The following is a 14,738-nucleotide window of genomic DNA, read 5'->3' as shown; positions in this document are numbered from 1 at the left end:
CCATGGAATAAACTAAAGCAATCTAACGAAATCCTCAGCAGCAGCCTCGGATTAAAAAAAAACGATATATGAATAATAATAATCCTGTTTTTACGGCAACGCACCCGCCCGCCATAATGTATATTGAAAAACAAACTATCTTGCAAACATGCAAATGCTCCACAGGCAGCAGAAAGGGACACGCACACTCTCACCCACACACACACACAAGCATACACAGACAGAAAGACGGACAGAAGGGAGAAACATATTAGAACGGACAAAGACACAAGTGACGTCCACATACAATTAATCACAACATGTCCGCCATCGCTATTCTGTTGATGTTGTCCTACTTGTGTGTTCACTGTCGTTATTTAAAAAGTGCGCGCGTGTAAGGATGTGAAACGAGGGAAGGCGCAGAGGATTTCCAAACTCAATCCAACTGTCCTTGCTCTGCGTGAGGGAGGATGTTGAGGAAGTGCGCACCCACCTGAGAAGTTTCTGGACACAAGCATGGTGGTGAGGATGGCTCCCTGCATGAAGATAAAGAAGATGGAAAAAGGGAATTAAAAGCTGCTCTGTGTTGTGTTCCTAAACGTGAATTTCGATAGGTTACTGGTCACTGGTTACCTTGAGTTTTCGGCGAGCGTTGAACTTGCGGAGACACTCGACAGTTTCCTGTCTGTGCATCATGGATGCCACTGTGGAGCGGTGCTGGAGGGGAAAAGAATTTTCACACCTTTACTCATCCAATAAGGGTGTCAAAAAAAATATCCGAATATAGCAAAATCAGATTTTATTTCCCTTCTCAATGAATTTCGGAGTGACTTACGCAGACCCAGGGGTGCTTGAGAGCCTGCTCGGCAGTGATTCTCTTGGCCGGGTTGATGGTCAACATCTGGTTGATCAGGTTCTTGGCCTCGGGGGTCACTGTGTCCCACTCAGGGGAGGGGAACTACAAGTAAGGACACAGGATGTTTGTGACTAAACAGCTGACATTGTGCGATAATTAAAGACTTTGTAATTCTGATTTTCATCACTTTGCCGCTGTGAAATATACATTTCTCCACTGCAAGACTAATAAAGGCTTATTCAATCCAATTTCACCCCTACCGTGAACTTTTTAACCACATTGTAAACGACCACAGAATTATACTTTTATGAGTGAAAAGTGTACTGTCGCTCTCTCCTTTCCACATTAAGAGAGAGACAGAGACATAACTGTAACAACGATAAAACAGAGGTAGACTTTACAAAGCGCCGCGTCGCTCCAATTCAAATGTAAAATGCGCATATTTTGGCGGCTGTCCATTTTAGACCGACGGACCACACATGCGTGTGCATCTCCGCAATGCGTCGGGGAGGCAGACGGGATCGATAGCTTTGGACCAATTCTCAATTAAACATTAAAAAAAAAAAATGCAACTAAACTGCTGAGCACCCTTGTACGCACGCACACATCGGCACAAAAACTTACGTCGTAAGCTCCGGCTTTGATCTGTTGATAGAGCTTGTGCTGATCCTCATCCCAGAATGGAGGATATCCAACTAACAAGATATAGAGAATAACACCTGAGGGAAAACATCAAAAGTTAGAAGCAATTTATTTCATTTCAAAGAGACCTTGAAAAAGTAGCGTGATGAATAATTGTTAGTTACACCAAAATCTAGTACGATGACGATTCAGGGGTGAAATTCTCAGGGAAAACGCATTCCTTGCTATGAGGTGACTAAGTAAGCGCTTATGCTAGTGGGTTTGACTCACGATGCTTGCGTCAATCACGCAAGCAAACAAAATCTTGCTAGTGGAAAAATTCAAAGCTAAAATTCCAGGGGGTGAGGTATGAGGGGGGACGATGACGACTCACCACAAGCCCATATGTCCACGGGCTTGCCATAGGGGTCCTTCCGAAGGACTTCCGGAGACAGATAGCCAGGCGTGCCCGCAAAGCCTGCCCGAAATGGAGAAAAATAAGCCAGGGGATATAATTAAGACATATCGTTTTATTGCTCATCAAGGCTATTGAACTACGCTTATGCGAAAGGGGGCAGGTGGGATGTTCGGACCCCGCTGACCGCCCCGGAATCTAATGCGAGGCCAGATTATGACGGTGCGGATTCACAAGCGACTGCCCGTTAATCATCTGGCCTGTGCTTAACAGTCAGCCAAATGCTGTCCGCTCGGGCCTGCGCCAAGACGGGAATCGGTGTGAGGGTGTGTGTGAAGAAACAAACAATGTGCGTTGGTTTTCATGAATTGCGCCTTCATGCAAAAAGGCCACCTGGACCTTCATTTAAAAAATGTTATATTTGTTTCTCAGGAGCAGGAATAGTGTTCTTGGGCTACCTCGTTAGCCATCTATTTGCTGTCAATTAGCTATCTAGCTAACAAGCTGGGTATTTAGCTATCTATATATAAACTGGCTAGCTAGTTTTCTATCTATCTCAGTTACTTCTGCGTTGAGTGAACGCTGGCGCGTGTGGCTGCCGCTGCTCACCCACAGAAAAACAACCCGTGACTGTAAAATGACTTTGAGAGTTTTGAAAGGCATTTAAAAATGAAATGTACTATTATAATATCAGTGGTCACCATATGAACTCATTCGCTGCCAGATAACGTGCAAAAATGTGTCCACATATTGACTTTTAGGACTATGTAAAAATTCAATTCAGTATAAGAAACCTTGAACTGTATTCTCAGGAAAAAAAGAGTTAATTCCTAAGTTATATGGGTCTTGTGTTATCTGAGCTTGAAATGGGGGTGTCTGTCCAAAATACAATACATTACAGATTTATATAGCGCTTTAACAAAAGCTGAAGCTGTAGCAAAGTGCTAACATGGGAAAAAAGGAAAATGCCGCCCTCTCGTGGAAGCGAAAAAAAAACATTGCCAGAGGTCTGGCCAGCGCTGTATCGGCACCCAAGCATGAAAAATTTGAGAATGGCGCTCCACGTCATGTTTTTCAATTCCTGTATAAATTTGGAAATGGCGGCGAATGAGTTAAATATGACATTAAGCAGGCAAAGCAAAATGACTTTGAATATTTCTATTCATGCACAATAGGTGTGATACAATGCTTGAGACTGTCCCTAAATTTCAGTCAACTGCTTTAAAAAAATATATCTATAGAATTCTCCACTGTAAAACTATTTTATGTAGCGCACTATATGTCATTTATTTACTTTAACATCAATCAAATCCAACATACTTTAAAGCAGATTTTTTTTATCCATTGGAATGTTTTATGAAAACATTCACTCGAAAGTTGCAAAAAATACCGGGCGAGCTTGTTTTTTGTTTTGTCATACTGCAATGGCAAGAAAAAGCGATTAGTATGCACAAACATGTTTGTTCTCCTTACAAGGAAAAGCGAACAAAAATAATCTTGGGAGAAAAAAAAAAAAAAAAAAGAAGACTGCTGCGTTGTTTGTGCTTTCTCACCGAACCAAGCTTGCTGGTCTCCCTGCACTTCGATAGCCAGGCCGAAATCTGCCAGCTTCACTGCAGCTCCCTTCATTTTACTGGCCAACAACAGGTTTTCAGGCTGGGGGGGGGGACAGAAACGCAGACGCACACACTGTGAAGCCATTTTTCAGATGAATTCAACATGGATTTTGCGTGTGTGTGTGTGTGTGTAAAGGGCAGCAAAGGTGTGAGAGCGCGCAGTGATGGCGGCGGGAAAAGGGGTGGGCATGCTCGGAGAGCGGACGGGTGGGTTGAGAATCTCCACAGCAGCAGCAGCAGCAGCAGCACTACCTTATATGGACGTAAGACCGTCGCCATAGAAACCACCGGGGAGTTATTTAGGCAGCGCCGCAGACAACACGCTAAATGGAAAAAGTGTACTTAGCGAAAGGCGGCGCTCTAAATGGCCGTTGTTTAGGCAGGAGGACGTAAAGGGCCTGCGGTAAAAGCCCACTCAGGATAAAAGGCCAACAAATCAAACGAGCGGAGCGCGGCGTCCAGATAATAGCGTTATGCTTCGACCAAGGAGGAGGCAAACCTGAACCCCCCGCCAGCGACTTTAAATCTCAATTATTATTATTTTGATTTTTATATCCTTCACGTTATCCTCATTGCCTTGAACTGAGGCAAAAGAGGAGCCGTTTGTGTCAATCAGAGCGCCGGGTGAAATAGGCCACGCCCCCTTCTGCTGGCTCGGCGGGTGGCGTGACGTCACCCGAGTTGTCTTGGCAACTTCGGGGGTTCGTCTATATCTCCGCCACCCACCCACGTCAGTGCAGTGCGTGTGTATGTGTGTCCTTGCTTTTTCCTTGCCATAGGTGACACACACATGCACACACACACACACACACACACACACACACACACACACACACACACACACACACACACACACACACACACACACACACAAAAACGTTGTCATGACTCATCATCTGTGAGAAGAAATATGGAGGATGAACGAGCGGATGTGAGAGGAAGAAGAAAAACCCGCACAAAAAAAAAAAAAAAAAAGATGAGCCATAGAAAGCAAGCGATAGAGCAACCGGGAGCCATCTGTGCGTTGCCATGGCCACAAGCAGAGGTGTGTGTGCGTGTGTGTATATGCGTGCGCGTGCACGTGTGTGAGGGAGTGCGGTTGTCACGGAAACGGGCAGCCACTCACCTTGAGGTCTCTGTGCACAATATCATGCTGGTGGATATGATTGACACTCTCCAAGATCTGACTAATGCAATGACTGGGAGGGATCGGGGGGGATGGGGGAGGGGCATAGAAGAGCAAAGAGAGACATGTCAGACGCTATCATGATGAAAAAAAAATAATAAAAACATATCATAGATGCGTTACGTCGCATTTGTTTGCTATTAAGAAAGAGAAGCACTCGCAGTCACAATAGTGGGCGCCATTCGCCATCATGGCGGCGTATGAAATGGTGTCCGAAAGCGAGAAGAAAAAAGAGCGCACTCTGCACTAAGTTGCATAACGAGCCTTTTGCAAACAAGGCCTTCTCCTCCGAGACGTTAACACGGGGCGCTGCAGTTTAAACAATCGATACACGTGTGGGAAGCCATTTTAATAACATCCGCGTAAGCTGCCGTTATTCCGGAATTTCACACTCTCCTTGTATTACATTTGTAAAAATTATCGTATTTTCTGCACTATAAGGCGCCTTATGTATGGAAAACGGTTTAAAATATGTCATTTATTGAAGGTGCCCCTTATAATGCGGTGCACCCTATGTATGGAAAATCGTTTTAAAATATGCTATTCATTGAGTCCTGTTCTTAGGGGTCGGGGCTTGGACTGACATGTTAATTTCATCGTCCATATTCAAGAAAAACAGTTTTAACCAAAAATTAATCATTATTTTTTTTCCATTGTTGCCATTCAATTGTCACAAGCTATGAGCTATCTATTGGCTTGCTAGCTAGTTTTCTATCTATTTGTCTTGCTATTCTGTTTGGGTTACTTCCGGGTTGAGAGGGGCGCTGGCGCGTGTGGCTGCCGCTGCTCACCCGCAGAGAAGATGTCCTGTGTGTGCAGTGTCCTTGAGAGTTTTGAAAGGTGCTTAAAAATTAAATGTTATTATTATTATTATTATTATATGATATTATAATAATATGTTATTATATTATTATAATTAAAATTATTATAATTACAATTATAAGAATAATTATAATAATAATACTACTACTACCACTACTACTAAAAATAAATAATTATGATGATAAACGCCGATAATAATAATAATTATTATTATTATACATTTCTAATTTTCGCAAATATGACGACTAAAATGTATTTTTTTGGGAATCCTTTAATACTTATTTGCTATTTAGTTTTTTTGTTTTTGTTACTTTATGTTACTTCCGGGTTGAGTGAACGCTGGCACGTGTGGCTGCCGCTGCTCACCCGCAGAAAAAATATCCGGTGACTGTAAAGTGTCCTTGAGAGTTTTGAAAGGCGCTTATAAATGAAATGTATTATTATTGAAGTTGCCCCTTATAATGCGGTGCACCTTATGTATGGAAATTTTTAAAAATAAATAATTCACTAAAGAAGCGCCTTATATTCAAGAAAATATGGTAAATGAATAAAGTCTCTGCGGCCATCCGACCCAACCGCATCGTGATGACGGTCTTGCGCAGTGTGCAATGTCAGGCCTCGGCGAGTCCCCTTGCTCCGGGCTCGTGTTTGTGTCACGTCTCTGCAAAAGGTTAGCGCCGGCAAGGTCGTCGCGGGAGAGAGGCTAAGGCCTAATTCGAATGTAAGACAGCACGAAAGGGGGTTTGGGTGTCTCTTTAAAACAACCCCCTGTTGTGCGGGAATAGAGAAAGAGCGCTAATCCAGTTGTCTAGCCAACTTTTTAAAGCCGCGCAGTTAGCGCGCTACGCGGCGGTCTGGGAAAAATGCCTCGTTTGTCACCGCCGTTGAATTTCCAAGAAAAGCGGGTATGAAATATAAATGGCGCTTGATGAAACGCCTACCTGGCGTCGGCCTCGCTGTAGTACTCTCTGGCTACGATGTCTTCAAAAAGCTCCCCTCCTGTCACCCTAGAGTGGAGGGGTTAGCAAGGGGGGGGGGGGAGAGAGTGCGCTCAGCATACACAAACAAGCCGCAGTCACGCACACGAACCAAATGTCAGCGCGTCTGCGCGCACGTGCGTCTTCGCGATACTTACAGGTCAAAAACGAGGTAATGAAAGCCTTCCTCCGAAATGCTGTCGTGCAGTCGCACTGAAAGACACAATAGGGGACAAGAAGGGGGAGTGGGTTTTCACATTTGTGGATTAGTACACATCAAGAATAAAGTGTGTGAAACATACTTTCATCAAAACACGCTTAGGTTTGGCTGGTTCAACAATTGGAGTCTCTTTTCTTAGTATTCTCTGTCGGTGTAAGTCTGGACATTGACTCGTGGGTTCATCAATTTGAGTCTTTTTCTTAGTACAGGTAACATCCGACTTACGACCGAGTTCCGTTCCAACCAAACGGTCGCAAGTGGAAGTGGTCGTAAGTCGAAATCCATTCAAAATGTTGAATAGAGACTCAGAGGTGAAATAACATGAACCCCATCTGGTGCGATCACATGGTCGATTGCTGTGCAAGTGTGAGATGCTGGCTGCCTGGCCAAAATTATCCTACGCGTTGCCGGCCTGCAAGCCCGTTGCGGTGCCAGGAGTAGAATTATTTTGTTTTAAATTGGGTCTGGATGTCATGGTCGTAAGTAGGATGTTACCTGTATTCTCTGTCGGGTTTAAGTCTAGACATTGACTCGTCATGTTTTCTTGGATCACATGAAGTATTTTGAGGACGCCGTCCATTGATGACATATGATCAAACTGGGCATTTTTTCTCCCTTAAAAAGGACCCCCGGACTATATGTTTCAAAACATTTCGCAACAAGCGTGTCCCACCTGACATACACTGCTTACACTAACAACATGGCGTCCGTCCAGAATATAAGCAACAAGAACAAAAATGTCCTCCTTTGTTTACCGTGTCAACTTCCTGCTTCTTTCACGTTGTTGTTGCTAATTCACGCCACACAGCCGTCCAAATGGAAAATCGTGTCAACTCTTCAGGGTTTGTTCAAGCGACACGCCAACCCGAGACACAGCGGATGTCTCGTTGCGGCATGTCAAGGCTTATCGTTGCGTTCAAAAAAAAAAATAAAGAATATCACTTGTATAATACGGTCGAGTAGGATGGCTGTCCCCGAGGCGAGAAACCAGAGTGACTGCTCATTCCTTCTCCTCCTCCATCTTCACGCTCTTTCCTCCATCTGTCTCCTTCTTCTCGCTCGCGTCTCTCCATCTGTCTCTTTCTTGTGCCCTCTTTTGTCCAAACTTTTAACACAGCCCGTGCCAAAATGTGTCAAAACCGAGCAAGCGAGTAAAAAAATAATACATCCATAGAGCGAACGTGTCGACAGGAAAGAAAAAAAAAATGTAGGACACGAGGAAGTGAGCGTGATGAGAAATGGCGTCGTTGATTTGAGTCATTTCCTCCTTCCTTTGGCCTTTTAGCATCCGCGCGACAAGGCTAAGACGTCGATTCCGCGGCGGCAAACTCACCGATGTTGGGATGTTTGAGCAGTCGGCAGATGCGGGCCTCGCGCTCCAGTTTCTGGTGGTCTGAAGAGAGAGAAAAAAATGGCGGGTTTGACTTCGCAGAATCAGTTTGTGGTTGATACGGAGATTTCATCCAACGGGAATGCTATGCTAGTGTAAAAAAAAAAAACACTACCCGGATATACTTCATATAACTCATTCACGAATTTATACGGGAATTGAAAATATGACGTAGAGCACCATTCCTGAATTTGTTCATGCTTGGTTGCCGATAAAGCATTGGCCATGGCCTCTGGCGATGTTTTCTTTTTCACAAGGGGGCAGCATTTCCCTTTTTTCCCATGTTAGCACTTTGTTCCATCTTCAGCTGTTGTTAAAGCAGTTATAATAATAATAATAATAATAATCCATTTGATTTCTAAGCGCCTTTCAAAACTCTCAAGGTCACCTTACAGTCACAGGATCAGTTTTTTTTCCGTGGGTGAGCAGCGGCAGCCACATGCGCCAGCGTTCACTCAATAAGTCAAATAGATAGAACGTTAGCTAATAGATAACTAATAGCTAGCTAGATAGATAGCTGATAGATAGCCAGCTAGCTAGATAGGTAATAGATAGCAACATGAGCCAGCGTTCACTCAACTCGGAATAACTCAAATAGATAGAAAGTTAGCTAGCTAGCTAATAGATAACTAATAGATAGCTAGCTACAGAATATACAGCAAATAGATAGAAAGCCAGGTAGCCAGCTTGCTAGTTAGATAGCGAATATATAGCAAATAGCTAGCTAGCTAGTTAGCCAGCTAGATAGCTAGGTAGTTAGCTAATAGATAACTAATACCTGGATAGATAGCTAATAGATATAGATAGCTAGATAGCCAATAGATAGCAACATGAACCAGCGTTCACTCAACCCGGAATAACTTAAATAGATAGCTAAAAGTTAGCTAATATTAAGCAATATTGCATTGGATTTTGGACAGCCGCCCTCATTTCAAGCTCATATAACCCCAGACCCATATCATTTACGAAATAACTTTTTTTCAGAGCCACATGACTTGAAATGGTACCACAACACCATGTAGCGGTGGGTCAGAGGTGACCAGGCGTAACCGGATCCTGTATGAGTCAGTGTAGGCGTGTGTATGATGCGTGTTGCATTTAAATGACCCCCCCGCCCCCCTCCACACACACACAAATATTTGCCATTGTTTCCTCGGCAGCCATGTTTTTGCTAACTGCAACAGCGTGTTTTGTAGCCGATACAATAAGCATTGTGTTATGATGGGAGGGGGTGGGGGGAAGACCCCCCCCCTTCAATCCACCTCCATGCACGCAATCTCCAGCTGTCATGTGGCTTCTTTGTTTCGCTTTGTCCAACCTGTTGCTATGTCAGAGAGCTTTTAAAGCAACAGTCTGTTATTTCGGATATCTCTCGCTCGCTTTCTTTTTTTTTTTCCTTCCTACCTCCCCGCAAGGTGTAGATTTTCAGAGATTGGGGAGGGGGGGGGGTAATAACGCCGCTGACGCAGGATGTTAAGACAGACAGTGAGAAAGAGGGTGGATTACACCCGATGTCCATTTGCTAGAAGATCAGTTTTTCCCGTGCGTATTTGGGAGTGCGTGCCCGGTATGCTGCAGTGTCACTGCAGCATTTACTAATTCATTCAATTCACCCCCCCCCCCCCCCAACCCAAACCCTCACCTCCATTTGTTGATGCGCGTGCATGTGTTGGTAGTAGAAGATGGAGAGGGGGGGGGGGGTGTTAGAATATAGGGATGGCGGATAATTACACTGGAACTTCCTGATGCTCTCTAATTGGCCATCTGCGTTGCCAAAGGGGGCGGACCCTGCGGCCATCTTACATCACGAGGCGCCCGATGATCTACTTTTGGGCAAAATTTATGTCAGCGGGGAGCACATTCATAATTTAAGGATTTGATCTGTAAGAAAATCATATAAAATCACGAAGCGTCGACGAGTTGGTACCATCTGAAACTTCATATTTACGATTTTTTTTAATAATAATAATCATACATTTCATTTATAAGCGCCTTTCAAAACTCTCAGTCACTTTACAGTCACAGGATAAGTTTTTCTGTGGGTGAGCAGCGTCATCGTTCATTCAACCTGGAATAACTCAAATCGATACAAAGCTAGCTAGATAGCTAATAAATAGCTAATAGCCAGCTAGATAGCTAATAGATAGCGAGCTAGACAGCTAGCCAGCCAGATTGCAGGTGATTGTCAACCTGCATATAATATGTAAAGACGTCACTCGCTAACTCAAAGCTACCTTCTGAATACCTCGATGAAAAGATTTCTTCACAGCCGTCATCTGTACTTCCTTGAAGCTGTCGGACATTCTGCTCCTCATCCGAAGAGCTTCGTCAGCGGACTCAAGTTGTGCCGGCAACTCTGGCCCTATTTATATCCCTCATGGGCAGAGGTGGCGGAGCCAGACCTCTGCTCTGCTAGGTCCCTGCTCTCAGGTTAGAGGGAGTAGTGGACTACTCCCTGAAGCTAATCTGATTACTTGAGCTAGGAAGCTTTTACGCAAAAAATACAGAGCACAACTCCCCCAACCCCTAAAAATAAGCACTTCCTTTCTATTCCCGTTGCTTCCGTTTGCCTCGCTGCTTTCCTGACCACAAAAGACCAAAAAATACATACAACCAGTCAAATCCAGTCTGCTTGGGAGTAACTAGTGGATGTTACGTTTGCCGTAGTGCGTGTAGGTGCATGTCACCGCGGCTGCACACATTGCACTGCTATTTGACTCTGTGTCTGTGTGTGTGTAAATGACAAAAACCCTGGCACCAGAGTGGACACATTTTTGCACATGTCTGGCAGTGAATGTACAATAGCTATCTGGCTGGCTATCTATTAACTATCTATTGGCTTGCTAGCTAGCTTTCTATCTATTTGTCTTACTATTCTATTTGAGTTACTTCCGGGTTGAGTGAACGCTGGCGCGTGTGGCTGCCGCTGCTCACCCACAGAAAAAAAATATCCTGTAACTGTAACGTGACCTTGAGAGTTTTGAAAGGCGCTTAAAAATGAAATGTATTGTTATTAATCTGTTCTGGGTCCAACTAATTGTCATCACAAATCTTAGCTGCACCGGCCAGAACGCTCCAAGCTAATGTTAGCGCTCAAATAAAATCATGATGATTGCGACTTCGGACAACATTTAGATGAAATGAGGAACTTCATTTTGGTGAAATAACTTTTTGAAGCCTGTCTAAATTATAGTAACATTTTGACAATGTTCTTGCACGATTTCCTCCTGTACTCCATTCAATTTCATAGCTTTATTCCTGTAAAATTCTCATTTGCTTTGAGCTATTTAATGCCACTCCCAGTTAGTTTAGTGTCTAAGCACCCATAAATAAATAATATTATATTGTGTATTTAAAAGAAGCACCAAATTTTGCCTATGGCAGTTGCGCTTAGCAAGCAATTTAAAGCACCAGACGAACAAATTGTACATTTTTATGAAGTACAAACGACCAAATGCCATTTTCTTGCGGAGCAGTTTGATTCAGAAATTAAGGCCATATCGTCTTCGGGCTCATGCATCGATGGCCGCCGACGGACTATAATAGCGTTACTTCACGCACACGTACACGCACAAATACCGTCAGACAACAACAGGGCAAACGGGGAGGCGCCTATGAAATCTGCGGGGTCTTAGTGCTTGACGAGATACATTTAGCATAAATGGATTAGCCTCAATTCCCCCCCCCCCCACCCCCCCAGCCTTTTACAAGAAGCCACGAGCAAGACGGGCAAAAGACGGACTTGACAAGAACAAAAGGAGACGCGAGGATGTGTGTTAATGCTAGCGCTGAGCGTAATTGGTTGGTGGCGGTGGGAGGGGGTGCAATTAGGTTTGTGAAGCCAAGGGAGGTTCCACACATGTCCATGCCATCCTTACAACATGGCAGAAATAAGGGTGTGTGGGTGTGGGCGTGGAGCTACTGCGCGGCGATGCGGCGGCATATAAAATTCAGGCCCCCGAGAGCTGCAGTGCTACGCGAAGACGCGGCGGCGGCAACAATTACATTGATTCACATCCTGCCCCTCCGCCGCTACCGCTGCGGTTTTTCATTTCATCCTTGCAAAGCCCGGCAATGCTGACGACTCCATCCCCACCCAACACCCTGGAAATGTGGATCCATTGACGGCATGGAGACACTATTATTTAATCCAAATGAATTAAAGAAAGGCGGGATCATTAAAGATGATCGCAAAATTTTAGGATCGAATTGGATAACGCTTTAGCTGTTGAAATTATGGCCGTTATTAGATATTATCAACCACATTATTTGACAATTTCCACATATTCAAAACAAAATGGGAGGGGAATTTTGTGACTTACTTGCTATGAAACATTTGGGGGGTTTAATCAAACTAGCATGGATGAAACAAGGGCGTGTATTAAAAAAAAAAAAAAAAAAACAAGCACCTCTTAGAGCTTGTATTCTAATTTAAAGGTTTTAATCAACGTTGAATGCACTGTTGAAACTGGACAATGTGTGTACGTGCACGCTACTAGCATACCTCGCGCAGACAGCTTCTTGGTGTTGATGATTTTGGCGGCGTATTCCTGCCCGGAGGATTTCTTGACACATCGGCGTACCACTGAAAAAGCTCCCCTATAAAAACAAGAGCAGAGAGTTACGAAAGAGGCACTTTCGAACAAATTTCCATCACATGAGAGATACGGGAACTTTTTAGGCATGGAAGAAATGTGGTTGAAACTTAGACTCGAACACCCTGATTGCAACGTATACTCCAAAGTCAAAATTAAAGAAAAAAAAATACATCACATAAAAATCACATGATGTAATTTCCGGTGCGTCTCGAATGCACACCGCTGTCCAAATCTGACCACTGTTTCCATGGAAACGGGCCCCGAGCGAGCGAGCGTAGGCTGTTTGGCAGGACTATTTTTATAGCATACACTGCTCCACTCTTCTACGCCGGTCTTCGACACTTTGTCTCAACCAGCCGAGCACATTGCCGCCATCTTGTGGCGGTACGGAAGACAATCAAGTAAATCCTGTCCAAAATTGCTACAGATGCCATTTGCGAAGGGTCCTTTCAGAGGACACAATCACAGGAAGACCCCCCTCATACCGAACTACAGACAAAAGAAGAGCTCTCATTGAGTGTCAGGATCTACCCACTTCACACCATGTCGTGGTTAAGTGAACCGGAGCTCTCTGCGAAAACATGGCCTAATATCCGCTCAGGTCATGAACTACACAACCCAGCGACCAAGTAGTTCTGACTAATCTTCCAAAGACACGCAACGACAATGATGCAGATGAAATGACATTTGTCATAATCACAAAGGTTGATTCGACACAAAGCCTCAGTTGTCGACCACACCGCGGCTCTGCGCTATCGTATTCAGAGCATCTTCTGCGTAAGGTTACAAGGGAGGGGGGTTTTTGACGACCTGTCAAGCCACAAGTCGCACTCAGCTCATCACCACCAGCAACACTCTCCTCTCGCGTTCAATTATTAATGACTGGTGACAAGATGACCAAAGTGAAATAACTTGACGAGAATGACCAATGGTGGAAAAGATGCATTTGGTCAGCGTTCAATGAGTTAGTATTCAACAATGTTTATAAGAGGTGCTAATTTTGAGGGGTGGGGTGTGGATGATGAAACAGCAGCGGCGGGTGATGTCGTCATCAAAATACAGCGGAAAAGCCTACGTCATCACCACGTAATACTCTCGTGATTATTAGGTCCAATTTTAAAAATGATACCACCAAAACTGAGATGCGTTCAAGGACAGCGTGAGTAGGGGGTGGTGGCTGGTGCGAGGGTCGTTACGGCGTAGACCTTTATAAAAACAGCCGCATGACTTCCTCATTAGGTGATCCGGGGCCATGTAACGTTACTCAACACGGGAGCACAAATCATCTGCAGCTGCTCATTGGGGGTGGGGGGCGAGGGTTGGCTTGGGGAGGGGGATCGAGACAAAAAAAAAAAAACAGAAAAAAAGCGGTCGGCCTAACGAGTATAGTCTCCGGACGAGGGAGCCCGCGCGGAGCTGTCAAGTCGAAACCAGGGGACGGGGGTGGGGTAGGGGGGATTGTGGGTAGAAGGGAAATGTCAGCGGCCGGAGGGGGCTCCGCGAGGGCACAAAATGGTGGTTGCGTCTACGTTCACAAACCACCGTTGTTGGATTAAAAAAAATCAAGAGGGGGTTAACACGGTTAGCGGAGTACAGCGGTCGATCGGCGGGGGCTGGTGGCCGAATACGAGCACTCTCGGTCGAGCCCATTTTGCCCCAATAACCGCTGCCCCGGCGGTTCCTCCCCAAAAGCTACTAGAAAAGGTTAGCTTGCTAGCTGGCCAGCCTTGCGATAAAGCGAGGCCAGGTTGTTGCGGGGGTGGGGGACTGGAAGACAAACCCTGTGCGGTGTGTGTGCGTGCGCCGCTTACTTCCCGAGCTCCTCGTACAGCTGGTACTCGTCAGTGAACCGGGTGGACGTTGCGGTGGTCGCCATGGTTGGTGCCGTGAGGGGCGAGCCCGAGCGTCGGGGAAGGGGTGGGGGCTTGCGGCGACGGCGGCTGACTCTCCGTGCGCGGGTCCGACCGAGGGGTGCGTAGCTTAGCCTTTCGACACAAGCGAAGTGACAGGCAGGCAAGTCTGAAGAGCAGAGCACAGCACAGCACACGCACATACGGA

At 45.2% G+C, this 14,738-nt stretch overlaps 1 protein-coding gene across 10 annotated transcripts in view; it reads right to left on the bottom strand.

Moving 5' to 3' along the window:
• Positions 1 to 14,738, bottom strand: part of LOC148887360 (calcium/calmodulin-dependent protein kinase type II subunit gamma-like) — a 27,834-nt gene extending 13,096 nt beyond the window's left edge. For 3 of the 10 annotated variants that reach the window (XM_089015870.1, XM_089015872.1, XM_089015871.1), the window contains exons 1-12: positions 14,492 to 14,738; positions 12,587 to 12,681; positions 8,026 to 8,085; positions 6,631 to 6,685; positions 6,437 to 6,502; positions 4,614 to 4,686; positions 3,425 to 3,527; positions 1,851 to 1,934; positions 1,460 to 1,554; positions 815 to 937; positions 613 to 696; positions 473 to 515 (exon numbers count right to left, since the gene is read on the bottom strand). In XM_089015870.1, the coding sequence (XP_088871996.1) occupies positions 473 to 515; positions 613 to 696; positions 815 to 937; positions 1,460 to 1,554; positions 1,851 to 1,934; positions 3,425 to 3,527; positions 4,614 to 4,686; positions 6,437 to 6,502; positions 6,631 to 6,685; positions 8,026 to 8,085; positions 12,587 to 12,681; positions 14,492 to 14,733 (1,123 nt within the window). In that variant the 5' untranslated portion in view covers positions 14,734 to 14,738. The remainder of the gene's footprint in view (positions 1 to 472; positions 516 to 612; positions 697 to 814; positions 938 to 1,459; positions 1,555 to 1,850; positions 1,935 to 3,424; positions 3,528 to 4,613; positions 4,687 to 6,436; positions 6,503 to 6,630; positions 6,686 to 8,025; positions 8,086 to 12,586; positions 12,682 to 14,491) is intronic. The other 7 variants (XM_089015873.1, XM_089015875.1, XM_089015877.1 and 4 more) reach the window with 3 other exon arrangements.

Source organism: Hippocampus bargibanti, linkage group LG15, assembly GCF_051943395.1.
Source record: "Hippocampus bargibanti isolate YZ-2025 linkage group LG15, ASM5194339v1, whole genome shotgun sequence".
NCBI classification, from domain to species: Eukaryota; Metazoa; Chordata; class Actinopteri; order Syngnathiformes; family Syngnathidae; genus Hippocampus; species Hippocampus bargibanti.
The sequence above is the reverse complement of the archived record's forward strand: the minus strand, read 5'-3'. Positions and strand labels throughout refer to the sequence as shown.